This window comes from Melanostigma gelatinosum, assembly GCF_949748355.1.
Source record: "Melanostigma gelatinosum genome assembly, chromosome: 9".
Classification (NCBI taxonomy): domain Eukaryota; kingdom Metazoa; phylum Chordata; class Actinopteri; order Perciformes; family Zoarcidae; genus Melanostigma; species Melanostigma gelatinosum.
Genome location: NC_136642.1, coordinates 19,466,982 through 19,487,080, shown reverse-complemented (window position 1 = coordinate 19,487,080; position 20,099 = coordinate 19,466,982). Strand labels below are relative to the sequence as shown.

Here is a 20,099-nt window from a genome sequence, read left to right as displayed (position 1 = left end):
AGTAGAGTGTGAGTAAATATTCAGAATAAAATCTATTGGAGTAAAACAGCGTGACCACGCCCACAACGGTTCCTTAAGTTTCGTTTCTGCCGCCATGACACCTCTCGCTACACTGGAATGAGCTGACGTTTTATGGAACGGAAGGGCTGAAGTGAGGAACAGAAGACGGCATTTGAAATAACATGTCAGGTAAGGTCATTCGTTTTGGTTAACTTCATGTGTGTAAGGTACATTGTGTAGCAACATTGCAGCTAACCTAACGTTACTTCACTATTTGCATTGTCAGATATGAGCCGTAGCTTCTGATTGTTCGCGTTAGCAGATGCTAACGGTAGCTTCTAACGTTTTCACATAACTTAGTCACAGTCAAACGTTAGCTTCTAACGCATTAACATCAATTCGCAAAATATTTGGTGGTTTATGGACATATTAACGTCGACACACCTGGATTAAAGTCTCAATAAAGTAGTATTAGCTATCATCAGTAGCCAGCGGACTTCACTGAGCAGGTGCATGTGTGTTTTATTCTGTGTAGAGGGGCTGTCTTTTGCTGCAGTTAGTTGGTGCAACAGGTACATTTTACTGTGAAAATGGCTATGTAGAATTTGCAGTTTGTTGGCGTCAACACGTGTATTTTACTCAGAAAGGAGCTGTTAACGACCGTTTTAAGCTGCATTTGTTGGCGCTAACCTGTGTATTTTACTCTGAAAAGAGCTGTTAAAAACCGTTTTAAACGGACTGTTTCTAGCTGCGTTTGTGGGCGCTAACACGTGTATTTTACTCTGAAAAGAGCTGTTAACGACTGTTTTAAGCAACTGTTTCCGGCTGCGTTTGTTTGCGCTAACACGTGTATTTGACTCTGAAAAGAGCTGTTAACGACTGTTTTAAGCAACTGTTTCCGGCTGCGTTTGTTTGCGCTAACACGTGTATTTGACTCTGAAAAGAGCTGTTAATGACTGTTGGACTGTTTCTAGCTGCGTTTGTTGCCGCCAACACGTGTATTTGACTCTGAAAAGAGCTGTGTTGATGGACTGTGTTTCGCTGCAGTTCATCAGCACCCTGGTCGATGCAACATGTGTGTTATACTTTGAAAAAATGCACTTCACTCTGTTGACTGCTAAAACTAGCTGGGCTTGACATTGGCACGGGCCACTCGCGAAGTGCGGGTAGAATTCCGCAGCATAAGCTGATTGATCTGTTGCACTGTGGCATGCTAGAGACGGCCAAGTCGGAGACAACCAGGTGAAGTAGACATTGTTCAAGATGAGACAACTGGTTACATTTCTGATGATGTGTTCACGCCAAACGCAGTAGATTACATACAAAGTCTATGCACAGCCACTATGAGACTGGAGTGACGCGAATTGGCGATTCAAGCGAATGAACAGGTCCCTTTAGTACAGCGTAATAAAGACGTGCTTAAAATGTCCCTCGTTTTTATAATGAAATAGTTTACCCTTGTGGAGACCTACTATTAGTCCATGCATCATGTCTTTCTAATGTTGGCTTACTGTGGTATTACTAATGTTGGCAGTCAGCTGTTTCTGATAATGAAACTAATTTAATTGTTTTTGTCATGAAGGATGCAAGCTGTAAGAGTGAAGTACAGAGATCGTCAGAAGTACATTTGTTATGAGGGGCAACTAACCTTCAAATCATTTTTGGATTGTGGTGAGTGAAAAATATTGCACACACTAACCTGTGGAACAATACACTTGGGATGTCACTCTATGTTTTGCATACCTGAAAGTCTTTTCCCTGGAATAGCAAAGGTCTGCATGGAACACTGTCAGTTTTGGGATTACAATGTTCAAGTGAAGATGGCCTTCTGATTGCTGTCTGTTATGTTTTTCTGCAAATACACAACCGATTCATCACTAAGCTTGTCCCTTGGTATTTTGTCTTCACAGTTGCCAAGAAATTTGACCTTCCAACCTTGGACTTAAAAGTCTATGATGAATCAAAGACCGAAGTTGATGAGGAGGTGTTTGAGTTTCTACTAAAGAAACAAGACATTGGTGTGCTGGAGATTTGTCTACCCCAAGACCCAAATCTTGAGGGTTAGTTACTTATTAGCTTATAACTTCATATTTATCTGTACGGCTTGGTCAATCTAACATGTTTTGAATATGCAAGACAATTTAATATATCTGAGTTGGGGTTTTTTAAAATCTTATTTAGATATTTTGAAATCATCTCTGCTCACCCTTTCCACAATTTCTGGAACTGTTGTGGGCATGATACAATGTGAAATATTTGCATTCCTCTAATAATGGATGTGTGCACTTATATTGTCTTATAGTCACATTGTTAATCACATTAGTTCAATGTTAATATGATTTCTAGATTCTTTGAGCTCCCCTTCATGCTCCTCCTTTGCAAGCTTCAGTGGAGACAATGAGAGGGACTCGGACGACACCACTATATTGCAGCATAGTCCTGCTACAAGACAAAGAGATGAGGGAAGTCATCTAGCTCAGGTAAGCTCTGCAGTTTCCCTTGCATCCTTTCTGAAGGTTTAAAAAAAATGCCAAGGTTGAATGGTAAATGGCTGAATAACTGAAGTTGTAAAATTGTGGCCATTCTGTTTGATAATACTTGATGTCATTATTGTTTTAAACGTTTCATTGTGTTCATTTTTGTTCTTCCCACTTAGATGATTGAAGACATCCTGAAGAACAAACCTGGAGGAGAGAGGATCATGAATGAGTATGCCCGAACAAAAAGCCTAACGGATGCCAGAAGACGTGATATGGTCAAGATATTGGTCGCACATATGACAAGTGAACATGGGTATGTTGTCATGTTGTTATTATTACATACCTGCACTCCTAATACACATGTGTGTCTTGAATTGACACAGTACAACACCCCTCTTTTAGCAGGTGGAATTTACACATCAATACTTTTGATTGGAGCACATATAGTAAAGTCTGTGTGTTTGTGTGTAGGACAAGTCCTTCAAGGCGCGTTAAAGAGGACTACGCAAGGGGCATCACTACCTTGTACCCATACCTGGCCGATCCTAGGAGCAAGTTAGGCTATGTAAGTACATTAAAACGTCTAACTTATTTACTTTTCACTTGCTTGGAATGTAAATATTTCAACTGCTGTTTTACAGATGGGTAGTGTTTTTATTTCAAATAAAGATCTGTAAACATTACTGCATGGCAACAAGGGCTGTCACTTTTTGAACATTTGTTTGAATGTAATTAACATTCAAACTCTAATGACTCATTTGAATAAAAAATGTACAGTCTATATCCACAGCTGACTGTTTAACGTAGTTTACTTTGTCACCCAACAGAGGGCGCTCTAACGTATTGCGTGTCATTTCATATTTGTTCGAGTGTTATTTTTGGAAAAGGTGACAGAGCCCTAATGGCCACCATCTCTGCCTTCCCCGTAAGTTGAACTCTGGCGGTGTTAAAGCTCAGTTTACTTTCGCACCGCAAGGGTTAGCCCATTAACAAGACACAACACTAACCGTGTAATACAATAACCTCTGTTTTTCAAAATAACTGTCATTAGAAAGAAAGGCCTCATCACAATACTAGGAAATATGATAGTTTTTGGGGAAAGATTAAACTATTTCAACTTGTTCAATCAAACTGAATAACCCTTTTTACTTTAGGAGCATTATTACAATGCAGAAGATGGGAGTGGGTATCTGGCATGGAGACTGAAATTTGTTCAGAAGGAAGCATCGGAGGGAAAAAAGAAGACCTGCAGTCAGTCACAAACACTAACTGGTATGTGTGAAGTCTAATTCATAATGCATGATGAGGGAATAATCATATAATGTATATATATATATATATATATATATATATATATATATATATATATATATATATATATATATATCCTATTTTTCTTCTGGAGACGTAAGTGCCTGCATGGCCATCCTTGCAGAGTTTTCCAAGCCTTATTTCTTATATCTTAGGACATAATATCATATACTAACCCAGTAATTGATAAAAGTGCCACCACTATTACAGGTGGTCCAAAAGCAGAAAGAGACTCATTCAGAGTGGAAAACGGGCTAACCACAGAAAGCCTGTGCTGCGAGGCCATTGCGCTTATGAAGCATACAGCTGATGAAGCAACTGTGAAGGAGAAGATGAAGCAGACCTTTACCTATCGCCAAGACATGGTTCATGACCCAGTGAAGTCCTCTGAACTATTCACAGCGTTTCCAAGATTCCTGGACATGGCAGGACTGGTATGTGAACGTTCTACTGCCACTGTCATGACAATATTATTTCTGTTCTACAATAGCCTGGGTAGGGTTGTAAGATCTGTCATGACCATGGTGCTACACCATAATGTTTACTGTTCTGTTTTGACCAATTCTATCTTGTCTGCAGATTGACCAAGACTTTGGTCTGATGTTTGGGGATGCTGCTACTACAAAGTTCCTGGAGAGATGGCCTACTATCTACAAACAGAAAGTCCTCGAACAAAGCCGTGGCCTCACACAGACAGCCGATCTTCAAGACCTGGTTCAAAATGCTGAATGCACAACAGACGTGGAAAATGGTATGCTAAAAGTTAAGGATCATAGTTATGGAAGAGAGAATAGTTTTTGAATGAAAAATGGATTGACTGTTCGCTTGTAGTAAATGCTTGTTTATGAATTTTTACTTCCAGGATGGGACAGTGACATGTCATCCATTTTGGTTCTTGTCCACCTTCTACCACCATCACCACATGGCCGCAAGAGACCAGGAAAACTCTCAGCCAGACAAGCCAGTGACCGTCTTGTGAAATTCATTAAGGTGAGGTTACAGTTCAATTAAACTGGAAAATCGTCACTGTTCTGTCCCCTTTTCTAAACCTTTCAATCCTCTTTTTAAGATTATGGTCAATTAAGACATTTCCTTAAACTGACTAATTTTATAGCTGACTAATTCATTATTTTTTCTGTCACAGACTGGGATGAGCATCCAGGGGCATCTGGACGGCATCGTGGAAAGCCTTCAACCATACCTGCTAGCTGTGGGGACCCAGAAGAGTCTGATTCACAAATACTTCATTGTGATTGACAAGCATGCAATACCTTGTAAGTCACCAGACACACTTGCCTGTTTTGATGAGCTTTTCAAAGCTCATTTTGTCTTTGGTACTTCGTACAACCAGGATCTGGTAAATGTGTACAACTTCTTGCAAACCACGATCTTTGAAATCGATGTTGATACCACTAAGGTGAATCCAAGGGTTGCAGAGTTGAGGGCTCGGATGCTGCATTGAGTTGATACGAAGATGTTTTGTTTTATTTGCAAAATCCCCCAGGCAAACACCAATTCCCTGACAAAACACTTGAAGTTGATCCACGGACTTTGTTCAGGAAAGACCCTTCGTCTTAAATGTGGTCAGGCTGGTTGTTCACTAGTTTATGGCACTTTTTCTGGGTTTCGAAAGCATCTAAATAAAGCACATGAACCTTGTTCTGATCCTGGTGAAGGCCCATCTACATCTGAAGATTTAGCAGCAAGTAATTTTGATGACTTGCCAGCAAGAAGTTCACCTTCTGACTCAGTCCTTCTCAAAAGGAGTCTTGTAGACAGCTGCGCTGCAACAGTAGCCGAACTTAAAGTGGCAGGCGTAAGTGAAACAACTGTTAACTCTTTGGTAATTTCGATGGAAGAGATTGTTGACGATATCCATAATCAAGCAAAAGAATCTGTGAAGAAGTGTCTATCTTTACAGGAGCCTATCAAAAGCGACATTGAGAGCAAAATTGATCAGTGTTTCGAAAAAATGGAAAATCCCTATGGTGTATTAAATTCTGAGAGTAAAAGAAGGCAGTATTTTACAGAGAAGTGGGGAAGGGTAGACTTAGTTGAATATGTTCTTGGTACAAGATTTGATACCCTACGCAATCGCACCACTGGAACTTATGATCAGGTTGTTGTCACTGATAAATTAGTTTACATCCCTATTTTGAAAACTTTACAATTTATTTATCAACATCCTAACATAAAAGAGATGATGCAGACTTCAAGTTCAGGAGAAAATCTTCATGACTTGTGCGATGGAGATCTTTTCAAGAGTCATGATCTATTTTCAAAACAGAAGCATGCCATTCTGATTCAGCTTTTTTATGATGATTTTGAAACTGCAAATCCTTTAGGCTCAAAACGGGGAATACATAAATTAGGTGCACTCTATTTCACCTTGCGGAATTTTTCTCCCAAGTACAACTCAAATCTGCTTAATATTCATTTGGTCGCTTTATTTCATGCCCAAGATGTTAAAACATATGGCTTTTCTAAAATACTTGATCCACTTATGCAGGATATTAAAATACTTGAGAAGGATGGAATTCGGGTCCCCTTGTATGATCAGCCAGTGTATGGAACTATTGTCCAAGTTACAGGTGACAACCTTGGTCTTCACAGTTTGTTTGGTTTTGTTGAATCATTCAGTGCCAGATATTGTTGCCGCTTCTGTCTTGCTGAGAAAGAAGACTTTCAGACTGAGTTTAATGAAGATTCACCCAAGATAGTTTTGCGAACTCGCGCACTTCATGCGGAACATTGCCAAATGATGGAGACAAATCCCACTCTTCCCTATGTGATGGGCGTTAAACGTTCTTGCATTCTAAATTCCTTGCAATATTTCAATACATGTGAAAACTTCTCTGTCGATATTATGCACGATATCTTGGAGGGAGTGGCACAATATGAAATGAAACTTCTATTACTGCACTTGAAAGATAAGTACACAACATTAAAAGAAATAGACTGTAGAATTAGGAGTTTTAACTATGGCTATATGGAGCAAAACAACAAACCTCCTACAGTTAAGTTAAGGGAGGACTCAAATGACTTGGGGTTGAATGCAATCCAATCCTGGTGTTTACTTCGCAATCTACCACTTATCTTTGGAGACTTGGTTTGTCCAAATGATCAACACTGGTATTTGCTACTGCTTTTGCTTCAAATTGTAAACATTGTATTTTCACCAAAGTTATCAAAGGGTATTACTATTTTTTTGAAACACTTAATCGTGGAACACCACAGGTTGTTCAAGCATTTGTTTCCAAACAAAAGGCTGCTACCAAAACATCATTTTATGGTGCATTACCCTATGTGTATTCTTAAAATTGGACCACTTTTGCATAGTTGGTGCATGCGCTATGAAGCAAAGCATCATTTCTTTAAGAAACAATTAAAAAGCTTCAAAAATATCACTAAAACTTTGGCCAAGAAACACCAAAATCAAATAGCATACAGGTGGCAGACATTTGATCCCAATGAAGTGATAATTGGTCCAGGTAATATGGTAGCTTTAAATGTGCTAGACTGGGGCTATGAGATAGCTGAGACTATTCAGGTACCAATTGACACCAAGGTTTTAAATATTAGATGGGCCAAACACCATGGAAATATGTATCGGACGGGTTTAGTCGTTTGTCTGAAGGTTCATTGTGAGATGCCAGTTTTTCACAAAATCCACCATGTAGTTCTGAAAGATGAGAGGTTATTGTTTGTTACATTTGCCCTGCAAACAGTGTGTCTTGATGAGCATTTTAATGCATATAAAGTTGTGTGCACAAAAGACGGACCTCATGTAGTTGATGTGAAAGAGATTTTCTGTTATAAAGCATTTGATGTACAAATGTCATACAGGTGTGATGATGCAAGTTTGTTTATTGTGCCATACTGTTTCCTATGATGTCATAGTGAAAAGGCCAAAGTGTTCCAAAGGTCCAAAATGTATTCTGTAAAATATGTATGGATACATTGCACATTTGTAATACAAAATAATAAATTGTGCTTTGGTAAATACTGATATCTGATTTATTTAACTTGTTGGGTTTAATGATAACCTTCCAGAGTAAGTTCTCTCAGGTTTTAATCATAATTTAGTTCTCTATGGAGTGTAATTTAGTTCTATATGGAGTGGAATATAGTTCTATATGGAGTGGAATATAGTTCTATATGGAGTGGAATGTAGTTCTATATGGAGTGGAATATAGTTCTATATGGAGTGGAATGTAGTTCTATATGGAGTGGAATGTAGTTCTATGTGGAGTGGAATGTAGTTCTATATGGAGTGGAATGTAGTTCTATGTGGAGTGGAATGTAGTTCTATGTGGAGTGGAATAGTTCTAAGTTGAGTAAAATGGCAGTAGAGTTGTTTTCATTTTATGCTACATAGAGTAAATTATCATCATCTAGAGTTAAATACAAACACTGAATAGAGTAAAAAATACTCTGAATCATTAACTCTGAGGCAAGAGTAGATTTTACTCTATATAGACTGGGACCAAATGTTGTATTTTATTGAGTAAAATTTTATTCAATTTGAGTAAAATTTACTCCGACAAATTTACTGTGTACCAGCCACACACTTCACCTCCCATCAGGGTCAGGGCGCCAGCGAAAAGGTCAGCTCGCCGACAGCTGATTGGCCGGGACGGCTCCAGTCGGCGGCCGGTAGCCAATGGGCATCCTGACGCACCTGATGTGACACACACCGCTCCGAGCGTCCTCTCTGCACAACAGGCCAAAGAGGACGGGCAGAGTGAAAACAACAAAACATGCAAAAGGGGGCCAACAAAGAGAAACAAGAGCAGACTGTCCAGTCCTGCAGCAATGTATGAACCAAAAAAGAAAATAAAGAAGTTTATTAATTGGCTTTTTAAAATTCTAAGCTTGAAAATATCTGCAACAAAATATTGGAAATCAGCATCAATAAAAAGGTAAAGCCCCAGAGAGGACTGAATTAGACCACACAGCTGCAGCTGCTGGACCGACTCCCGAGGTCGCCTGCAGGCCCACAGCGTCAATTGTTGCTAATGAAGTATCAAACTGACTACGCATGGAACGCAGCACTGCGGATATGAATACTGAACCGGGCTGAAACTGTCCACTCCTCGCACAGCCAAGAAAACCGATCGGGTGAGCCGACTCTGATCCCTGGATTCTGGGGAGACAACCCGCGGTAGCCCTCAACTCAGCATCAGGAAAAGCATGACAAGTCAATCGAGGAAATTAGAATGGATGTATTCATATGTCCGTGTATTAAGCAGTGGGAAATGCATATTCATGATGGGCCGGTTGCTAATTATCCAGTATTAAGAGAGCGCGTGTGTGTGTGTGTGTGTGTGCACGTGGTAATTTAATGGGTAATTAGCTGAGATAAGAAACTAATAAGCACTGTACCTCAAACACTGGCTCCTATTACAGTGAGAGATACAAATGTATCTGTGAAAGAAAAAAAAAAATCATGTGGATGGGAAAAAACAAGATGCCGGAGTAAGTCAAAGCCACACACACACACTCTCACTTGAAGAGGGACTGAGCAGGGCTATAAAAAGTGCAAAGGGCCAAACTGCAGGTGTGTGTGCACGCATCATTTTTGGGCATGTGTGCACCAGCTACCCCCCCCCCCCCCACCTCCATAATAGAATACAATAAGGACCAGCAGATCCGTCGTCAGCAGCTGATGTGGACGGACAAGAGTAGGAAATGGATTTGGAAACCTCCTCCAGCGCTCTGTCACATTTCCTTGCACTCTGTTGCTGACAAACAAGACGCATCACCGTTCTGTTTGACCGCCCCCTTCGCAGTCTTTCTCCTTCCTCCCTCTCCCACAAGTATTTGACTCGTGCAGGAAATGTGGGTGGAGTTAGCCGCTGTTTCTTGTTGTTGTTGTTGTTGTTGTTGTGCCCTTGAGCACACAGTGCCAACCTGAACAAGTTAATGTCCGACTGAGTAAATGCCATGACTTCTTTGGGAGTGCTGGGCAGGCTGCTGGTCTGTAGGTCTGTAGGTCTGCGTGCGTGCGTGCGTGCGTGCGTGCGTGCAAACTGGGCATGAACTGTGTCAGTCATATATAGACTTTATTTTCCACAATTCACTAAATTCCTTGGTCACATTGAAACTTTTTTTTGATAACAAATATCCAAGTATCCTTCAAGTCCATTTTTTTAAACAATTTACACTTCCAGCTTGTCAATTGTGAGGATTTTCTTCTTTCCTCCGTTTTATAATAAGTTGATCAACTTATTGATCAGGAAGATAATCGCTACTTGCAGCCCTAAATAAGCCCTACGTATGTGAAATGTTGCTTTAAACTTCCTCCTCTGGCAACAACAAAAAGAAATCTAATAAATGAAGTTCAAAGTAAGAATACATCATCATTTTGTGGCAGCCCCTTTTTCTTTTGTCTACCAGTGTTGGTGATATGAGAGCAGCGCAGTAAACTCCGCCCACCACCACTCTGCCACTGTAAGGCAGTGCTGGTATTTGCCCGGCTCACTTCCAATACACATCAGCATCAGGAGTGTGTTTTCACTATGCTGTCGCAAGCCAGAGAAAATATTTGCTTCCCTCAATGCTCCCCCACCTTCTCTGAAAAGCCCTCTGCCATCATCAGCCCCCCCCCCACCATCCAATGCCAACATTCTCCAGACACACATGCCAACATCCCCCCCCCCCCCCCAGATAGATAAATGGCGAGTGGATTTGCTTAGCAAATTGTTGTGCCGCCTAAAAACGACAAGACTTGTGTGGTAAAGACGCATGTAAATAGTCGGCAGGCAGAAAATGATTTTCCGTGATAGCCGGCCATTAGGCGTGGAGGGGTGTTATTGGAAGGGAAACCCTACACGGCCGCGCACACACACTCTCCCCAACCGATGAGGTAGACGGTCCACCAAGGATTCCCACATGTAGACGCTCAAACACACACGGACAGACGTGAGCTTTAACACTCCACAAATGGTGTGTTTTGCCTCTCATTTTTCCTCTGGATGGTGAAACATCATGACATTGTGGAGCCAGCCCCATTAAGGTAGGGCTTTAAAGCAAACATTAGAGTGTCATCACACCACCTCAGACCTCCCCCTCTCCGTGGATATCAAAGCCAGAGGAGCTGTCAAAAGCCGATATTAATCAATTTCAAACTGAACAGAAAATTGTTTCCTACTCTCCGCTCCCGACGGCTCTGATTTAAAGCAATCTCCGAGCCTCTGGAAAAAAAAGAATTTACCTCCGAAACTCCGGAGTGAGAAAAGAGAGGAGGAGGAGAAAAAGAAAGCTGTAAAGAAGGAAAAAAAAAAAAAAGTCAGGGTCTAATTAGGAGTAATTACAGCCTTTTCATTTCCAACATGATGAAATAATTTGATTCTTTTTAAAGACGGGGGTCTGGTTTGGCTCAGCGCAGACAAAGCGCCCCTACGTCGAGAGTCGAGAGCTGAAGCAGGACAATGGCGGCCCTTCTGAGAGCCGAGCGTCACGGCGGCCCATAAATCATGCCAAAGGTATAAGGCTTCAGACACGGCTATTTGACTGTGCCTCGCTGACGGCCGCCACGCAGGGGTGACCCACATTAGCGAGATAAAATAAATATGGGCATTGGCAGCGTTGAGACGGAGGGAAAGTGACACGCTAGAAGGAGAAAGGGGACACGCGTCACCACAAAACACTTTTTGGCTGAAACAGACACCCACGGCGCATCGCTGAAGGGCCATGTTGTTCCAATCTGTAGCGATGAAGTCAGAAACACAAATGCATTTTGTTTCATCTAGTCGGGGGGGGGACTACTTCTATGAGGATGGAAGTAATCAAATACTCTTTGGTGAACAGAAGGGTAAGGTCTAAAAGATGTGGCTGGTGTTTGAAAATGAAGGAGATGGAGCAAGCAGGAAAGTGTTTCATCAGCAATAAGAGACAAGAAGGGAGGGTGCAGTCGGAGAAGAAAAGAGAGGAGAGGGAAAGAAAGGAGGATGCTGGGGCATAATTACAAGTAAAATGCAGAGAAATTAGCATAGAGAATAAGGGCTTCAAGTTTGTCTCTCTCTTAGGCATCCTCCCAAAGGTTCTCCCATTGGAAGAGCCAAGGTAAGAAACAACTCCGGCTAACTTAGACTCCTTTTCATCTTACTAAGGACACAGCACATTTAGGGCTTTCACAGCTTAAAAGGCCTCCTTAATCAACACCAACTCTTTCATGTATTCAGCAATAAAGAGAAGAAATTCCTGTTTCCAAAGGCTAACAAGAAGAGCATTGAGAGGGCTGACTCGAGCTCTAAACTGAAGATTGGTAGAAGGAAGAAACACCCACTTCAATTTCAACTTAAGTGGAATATGTTTCGTAAAATATATCAACACAGCTTTGTGCAGAAAATAATTCCTGCGTATTGTGCAGGCTGCTTGTATAAGGCTGTCTATATGTTCTTACTGTCAACAAATCCCCTGAAATGATGGACGGAAACTCATTTCTTAAAACAGCTGCAGACAGTTATGTTTAGCAAATGTCACTTAACGGGAGTAAATAGGGCATTTGTTAAGGACTATTTTCCGCCGCGGATTTGGTGCTCGAGTGAGTGCTGATGGTGGGATGGACTCAAAATAAACCACAGCGGCCGTGTTCATTGTAATGAAGGGGAGAGTAACCCACTGCAACGGTGTGGCTCACTGATGTGTTTTTAATCACTTCTTCTTGGACACCAATGGAGCTCTGCAGTGAACGAAACGCATCAGGCTGTAGAAGCACAGGCAACTCAAGTTAGCAGGATCTAATCGGTGTTTTGCTTTGGTCTTTTCGTGGAATTTGGGAATCTACGGAAAGATATTCAAATATCACCGCACTTCGTCCTCTAAATGTAACTCACAGACAAAGAGGCAGGCAGAGGCTGACAGGAGCTGGTGGACGCTGACTGAGCCCAGACGGGGAGGCCAAGTGAGGAAGTTGAACACCAGCATCCCTGCTCAGCATCAGCAGCCTGCCTCCAGCCAGCTTGGAGCAATCTCCTCCAACTCTACCTGCCAATCAAGGGACCGGGACCTCTCCCCCAGGCCCGGTCAGGGGGCCAGAGGGTGGGTGCGCCTTTGTCCACGGAGCCCCCCCCCCCCCCCCCCGCCCGCCCGAGGTAAAGAGCAAGGAGAGGTAAAAATCAGCTAAAACAAGTTGTTCGTGTTTCAAATACAGCGAGTGAGCTCCGTCTCCCTCGACATACAATGGAGTAAATAGCAATCACATACCATTGTGTAAAAATATATTTAAAAGTATTTAGACCGTACGTCCTCATTCTGGGGCTTTACAAAGAACTGTATTATCTAGAACCTTTTGGTTTTGCGAGTACGTTGGCTCACTTCTTTTGGTTATTTTAGTCTGTGACCATCTTCATAGATGTCACCTTTCACTGTTGGTCAGTTTCAAATTGCAGTTTCCTCTTTCCTCCTGCAGGTTGCTCATGTTCGTCTTGTGCTGTCAGGAGTTTCCACACCGTTCCTCTTGTCACATTAAATATTTCACGAACGATGTGCTTGAAATTCTGTCACCAACCGTTAAACCGTTTGGCCTCTTTTGCCTCGTTCTCTGCAGGTTCTAGTCAGAACCTGGAATCGCTGAACAGAAATCTGTTCGATACGTGATTGTTGCCTACAAGATAATGTTTGACTTTTGTCACGGCAATATCCCCCTGTCTGCACAGCTTCACTTTTTTTCTAAGTGCGTGTGTGTGTGCGCGTGCGTGCGTGTCTGTGTCCGATTCCAAGAGAACCGGAAAATAAAAGCAACAGAGATGATGGAGGTCAGAGCCCCCTTTCATGCTTACAATCATAGCAGAGGCCCCATTGGGCGTGTAAAGCTGAGCCGAGCATCTGTCTGTCTCTTCTCTCCTTTCCACACACACACACACACACACACACACACACACACACACACACACACACACACACACACACACACACACACACACACACACACACACACACACACACACACACACACACACACACACACACACACACACACACACACACACACACGTAACTGCCCGGGCAGGCCTCCCCTTCCTCGCCTCCCCGTCCACCTGGCCGTTTGATGATGCCTCACTCGCTCATGACAACGCATCGATTTTACTTCCAGCCGCCGTGTAAGCCGTCCGCCTGGAGGAATCCATTAGGGCCCAAACAGTTCTCATCCTCCCATTGAGTGACAGCCATGACAGCCCTCCCCCCCACCCCCAATTGCCTCATTGCAGACTGACAGGTCTGCACTCAAACGGGCCTTTTTCGCAGCAGCTCTAATAGTTTAAAACGCTTACCATTACCGGGCACAGACACTTGGGGGGCCGGTTAGTGGCCAGGCAGGGTGGATGAGTGTCGGGGGCTGAGGTGTTGTTGGCATGCCGGGCCTCGGCCACGCCTCCTCCTCTTCCTCCTCACATGCTCGCCTCCAACGTGTCCGCTCCCTATCATTTCCTAACAGCAGCTATCTGGAGAGGCTCTCATGAGGGGGAAATCCTTGATCTTTCGATCAACCCTGCCCGGTGTATTCAGTAGAAAAACCAACTGATATAAATACTACTATTTAGACTCACCGCCGGTGAGAGGTAAACCACTGACAGCTGTAACAGGGAGACGCTTATTCGCCGGTTTTTGACCATGACCCCCAAGGATCAGCTTACGCCTTTGGCAAATTGTGGTCTCCAAGGCTACTACAGGAGATATGAATGCCTTCTGTGTGCGCAACAAGCCGGCGGTTGTCCTTCTCGTAGAAGTGTAGACTAGAATTTGAAAAGCGCAAGTGTGACCGGGTGAGCGCGCATTAACCCGCGTGTGCCCTTTCTATCTGCGGGCGTGTGTTTGTGAGGCGGGTCTGAGGTGACCCTTTTGCCACATTTAGCAGCCACAGCCAAGTCTCCAGGGTGGAGGCCAAGTCATCTGGCTGATTGGGTTCAGCGCCGGACGACGGGTCGGTTTCATGCTTGTTTTCTCACATATATGCTTTGATGTTTTTCGGCATCGGGGTTGGCTGATGGATGTGTGTAAACTGTGCCGGTAGCGTTCTTATTTTCTGAAATTAGCAGGAGTTAGAGTGCCTGAATTATCCTTTACAGACACACACCTGTATACTGTATGTCCACCTTTGATGCTGTAATATTCTCCACATTGAATACCTCTAAAACACACTGACGCCTGTTCTGAATGCCGTATTCACACTCCCGATACATGAAGTCAAGACTTTAAAACTCACACTCTGTTCTGTGGGCCGTCCGGCTCCACCGAAGGCTTTCCAACTCCGCCTGTGCTCCGTCTCAGCAGCCACTCGGGGAGAAAAAGCATGACCTCACATAAAAAACGACCCCGGGAGGAAACTCAAGTGTCAGACATACGCAGAAATGTGCCTGAAAAGAGGGGAAATCAAGGGAGTGTGGGGGGGGGGGGGGGGGACCGAACAAGTACCCTGTGATTAATTAGCTAATAATTAAGTCACAGGGTAATATGCATTTTTCAATTAATTAAACCTTGCGCCATAAATCAAGCGAAACTGTCATTGTTTCGCAAATTAAATATATACATTTCCAAGCAATAATACTGTTGATTGCGTAACCGCAGGGCTCATCAGGGGTGGAAGGCATGACACGTGTGTGGCAGGAATCGACTCAGTCCAATGCCCCAAAACCTTTGACGGGCCCACGAGTCGGAGGCAGCCAACGTGCTCGAGGCCTCCGCCAGTCAGACTCCACTCCACACTCCACACCCCCCACACACACACACACACACACACACACACACACACACCGCCCTCCTTTCTGCATGGGACAGCGCCGGCATGAGGATCTATGAGACTGTTTATGCATGACGTGCAGTGCAGTTACTTAGCATGTTTTTACTATCAAAGGAATTTCCTGCGGATGCAGTTTATCACGGACAGATAGTCCATCACGCACGCGGGGAGGCCTGTTCAAGCAAACTGACATAATATCTCTGTTTGCTTTCATTGCTCGCAAAGAGAATTCATTGTCTCACATTTACAAACGCAGGGAGCCAATCGACGCAATCATTAACCAAAATATATTGTTTGTCACCCGGTGGCAAATGATGGTATATTTTTCTTCCCAGCGGTTCAGCCGTTAATTTGCTGAAACATGATGTTGTAAAATGACAAAAACAAAGACACGCACGCACACATAAATTCAGAGTGCCGTGTGACGTGCGGACGTATAATGAACAATATGAACCACTGCCATCATTATCCGACACAATGTATTCGTTATCACTGCGCCCATAATGAAGTGTGTTTGATGGTTGGTACAAAGTCCCATTGCTCAATTGCTTTTCATAAAATGGCATCAATATATCCATGCGGAAACACACACACACACACACACACACACAAACTCACAGTTCACATGCAATTAATCAGAAATAAAAAATGCTTGCGTGCGCAGAGTGAATCCCTGTATTGTGCTACATTTGTTAGAGCTCTAAAACTATGATACCTCGGCCCTTTTTCTTTTAATTCAGTATGAAAAAACACGCGTGCCCATTCATTATTACAACCTGCACAAAGGTGGAAAAAGATCGGAATATTTTTATGTGTAGCTATTGTTTAGAATTATTTTGAAAACAACAAAAATTTGGGGTACGATTTTTTCTTCTTCTTCTCTTCTACGATAACGGACAGTCCACTGCAGACAACGAGCTACAAGCCAATCCAGAATCCAGGAGGCGTCTACAAGTTGCAGCCTGATCTTTTCACTCTCTTTTCATACGTGTCGAAGTTTTTTTGAGGGAACTTGGTCTTGTCGTAACCATGTTGCCCTTGGCTAGCATACTAATATGGCCTTGGGTTGGAATAAATTACTGCTCAGATTAGCAGGAAGGATGAGGAGGAGGTTTTATTTTTAGAAATGAGAATATTTGTTACATTATTAAAAGGGGGAACATCCTTTGATTCCTCTCATGTCTTGGTTTTTTTTTTGTTTTTTTACCCCCACTTCTTCCTTACTGAGATAGTCCCCAAACTGCCTACCTGTGTAAAAACAGTCTTCAGTGGACGTGAACATGGCTTCGGGACATGAAAGCAGCATGTGTCTCCCTCCTGTAGCCTGGCGTTATGCTCGGCACGCCACACAAACTCTGAATTTACTGCCACAGCAAATTTCGCCAAGCCCTGCAACCCCCCCCCCTCATCCTGCCTTTTTCATTATTCAATCAAATCTTTTGTTGTTAACGTATGCGTTATTAATAGAGGATCGACAACTATATGCAAATACAAAAGCGCGCGAGCAAAGACACATTAACACCGCCGGTGATTTAGACCCTTTGAAAAAATAAAAATAAAAACCCGTGTACAAATACTGTAAGAGGCTGTGAGCTCGACATTCTTTTCTGTTTAAGTAACCGGATCAGATCACATTCAGGTGTGTTTCCACTGACTAACACAGTCAGCTGTGGCAATAACAATAAACTGGGAAAGTTATTCCCTCATCTCGTCCCAAGGGTCTGCGTGGTTGACCTATCAGGAGTGAAAAGAAGAATAAAAACCTACACCTCGCTAATGTTGTTTTCTCAAATGATTTTATGACAAGGCAGCAAACAAGGCTGAAACTGGATTAGCCGACTGTGTCCGAATCCATTTCGCTAAAAATTGACCACGTACTGATTTTTGTTTTTAATCACAACAGACCCTTTTAATTATTGCAGTAATTAGTAAAATATATGTGCCTTCACCTCATATTGATCTATACTGTCTGTACAGTTAGTGATGCAGAGGTCTGCGTATTGACTACACACACCGTCCCTTTAACTCCCCCCCCCCCACACACACGGCCCTCTCCTAAACCCTCGAGGGCTTTGATATCTCTGCCTCTCTAACATACTGCCGCTCTCTCCTGCCTCCGGGTGCTTGGATGGGTTAGTGTGTGTGTTTGTGTGTGTATGTAGTGTGGGGGGGGGGGGGTGTTTGTGTGCATGTACATATGCGTGTGTGTGTTGGGTGGGCTGTTTAGGCTGATGGGCCCTGAAGAGGACAGATGACCAGCAGAGCAGAAGGAACTGCAGAGCCGAATAACTCTTCCATCCCTCCGTCACGTCAGGAGGAATTCGGCGCCGCGCGAGACACCCGGGCTAAGTGTTGTGACGCCTAATTACCACCAGCATCAGCATCCAGCGGCACCCACAGCAGAGCGGCTCCTTTCGGACGGACGGCCCTTTGTAGTTTCACACGCAGAAGGAAGGGGGGGAGGGGGGTGAGAGAGACGCCCGTGTGACGCCAGCGGGATGAATGCGTGCGTGCGCGTGTTGGGAGGTGTTAGCCGTTTTTCTTTTTCTTCTCACATAAGTCACTTTTCTGACTCATCAAAACGCCTCTTCCTCTCCTTACTTTGTTTTTAACGGTTATTTTTCTTTCTCCTCTTCCCCCCACCGAGCATGACACTTGGTCCTACGTTTCCCAAACGCGGCACCATTAACAGCCCCTCTAAAGACTCACATGGGCTCTCCCCCCTGTGCACACCGGCTCGTGCGCTGCTGTGTGGGTGGCGTACACTGGGAGTATCCCTTGATTTGCTGAATTTTTATGTATGCTACTTGAATTGCAAGTTTGTCATTGTAATCCAAGGGTTGGTGGAAAATTCCTAAAAATAAAAAAGCACTAAAAAAAAGCCATTACATTTGAGAAATATTTGTCTAAATTCCTAGTGCTGTTAAGTGAACATGCGCGGCACCACAACATCCACACAGTATGCGGCCCGTGCGTGGTAAAGCGTAAATGGTCAATGTGCGTTATAGCCAAATGACATGTTTTCTTGCTCTGAGGAACATTCTAGCAGAACCAGTCCTATGCCATTAGCTGTACAGCAAATATGATTTCACGGCATCCATTGAGCCCTTCACCAAGAATTTGTGTCGAGGCGTTCATGTAGGAGCAGCAGGGCCATCACACTCTGGTCCATCTCATTTAGAGCTGGCATGCTTCACACACACACCCTCTCTCTCCCACACACACACACACACTCGTCCAGTGGTGTCGGGGGGGGGCAGTGCGGGTGTTCCCTGGCACACTAATCGGCATGAGAGAAATAAAATAAAGAGAGTTGGACTCCGTCAAAACATGTATGGCCCCTTAAACAGAGAGCTAATAAAAGAGCTAAAGCTGCTTGTCCTTTTCAGCTGAGCCTGCCTGATCACACACCAACAGTCACATTATCTTAATTCCAGGGATTCTTTGAAGTGTCTCCTTAAACAACGGCGGGAGCGTTGCTCAGGGAGAGACAAATGAGTTTACCAGTTTTAGCAGGGGTAAGTGCCTAAATCCAGTGCCATCGATCCCTATCTGGGTTATTACGAGGCTGTGAGCTGCCACTGGAGCTCGGCTGGTCGAGAGGAAAAAAAAGGAAAAAAAAAGGCTTAAAATATTACGGGCCGAAGAGGGAGAAGCAAACCACCTCGTCCTCTGTACTCGTCAATACCTGCAGGCGCCACGAGGAAGGGCATTCACACATGCAAACACTCACGAGTGACAGTCACGGCCACCCCCACATCTCTCTCACACACACACACACACACACACGTAAAGGGATGCCTTCAGAACCAACAGATCGCCCCTCTGACTCCACAGGGGAAATTGATTTTTCTCTCTTTTTTTTTCCCAGGGAGGTGCTGGGCAGGTTTTTAACCTAACACTCTAACCTGAGTGTTAATGCACAAAGAGACATCATGTCCATTGATCCAGTGGTGCCACCAGAGCGTCTTTAAATGTGTGAGGGGGGGGGGAATCAACATGAGGAGGGGGTTTATGCTAAACTAGTGGGATCATAGCCTTCATGTCGAAGCCTTATTTACAATTTACAACACAGTTATTACCGTTTGCCGCTGCAGTCAGCATTATCATTTGATAAGGGGAAAATAGTCAGTGTAATGTAGCATCCTTAATTGTACCACTTGTAGTTTGGGCGATAAACTTCACACAAACAGCTGTTGTTGGATGCAGCGCTTCATACAACACGAGGACTAATTTAGATGAAGCAAAAAGTTTGGCTCAATATTAAGCACCTGCAACAGTAGGAGGAGGACAAAGGAAGTACTCCACCCCTGCGGTGTAGCACATCCTGCTAATTATTGTTTGAAAAAAAATAATGAAAAATACTAAGGATTAATAATACATTAAAGACAACCAGAAGAAGAAGAAAAAAAATCCCAGCCATAAAACATATGTATTTTTAATATGAATCTCACTGAATCAATACCCGCAATTAGCAACAGCAAGCAAATTGCCAGGCGAGGCGTAATTACTCGAAGGTCAGTAGGTATTATTCACAGTCACTTTAGTTTACCACATTAGAACAA

General features: G+C 43.4%; 2 protein-coding genes across 2 annotated transcripts in view; one reads left to right on the top strand and one right to left on the bottom strand.

The window, feature by feature from the left end:
• Positions 1–20,099, bottom strand: part of znf407 (zinc finger protein 407) — a 149,434-nt gene that overhangs the window by 105,858 nt on the left and 23,477 nt on the right. The gene's annotated exons all lie outside the window — the stretch shown is intronic.
• On the top strand, positions 56–8,270 carry LOC306782590 (uncharacterized protein). The gene is made up of 11 exons (XM_079276025.1): positions 56–189; positions 1,583–1,671; positions 1,911–2,060; positions 2,347–2,480; positions 2,657–2,793; positions 2,952–3,045; positions 3,635–3,752; positions 4,002–4,225; positions 4,371–4,542; positions 4,654–4,781; positions 4,936–8,270. Exons 2-11 carry the CDS (start codon positions 1,584–1,586, stop codon positions 5,251–5,253), a joined length of 1,563 nt encoding a protein of 520 aa, XP_079132151.1. The 5' UTR covers positions 56–189; position 1,583; the 3' UTR covers positions 5,254–8,270.

Coding starts and splice junctions, on each gene's coding strand:
- LOC306782590 (XM_079276025.1), top strand. CDS start 1,584: ATGCAAGCTGTAAGAGTGAAGTACAGAGATCGTCAGAAGTACATTTGT. Junction 1,672..1,910: donor CAAATCATTTTTGGATTGTG/GTGAGTGAAAAA, acceptor TTGTCTTCACAG/TTGCCAAGAAATTTGACCTT. Junction 2,794..2,951: donor CATATGACAAGTGAACATGG/GTATGTTGTCAT, acceptor GTTTGTGTGTAG/GACAAGTCCTTCAAGGCGCG.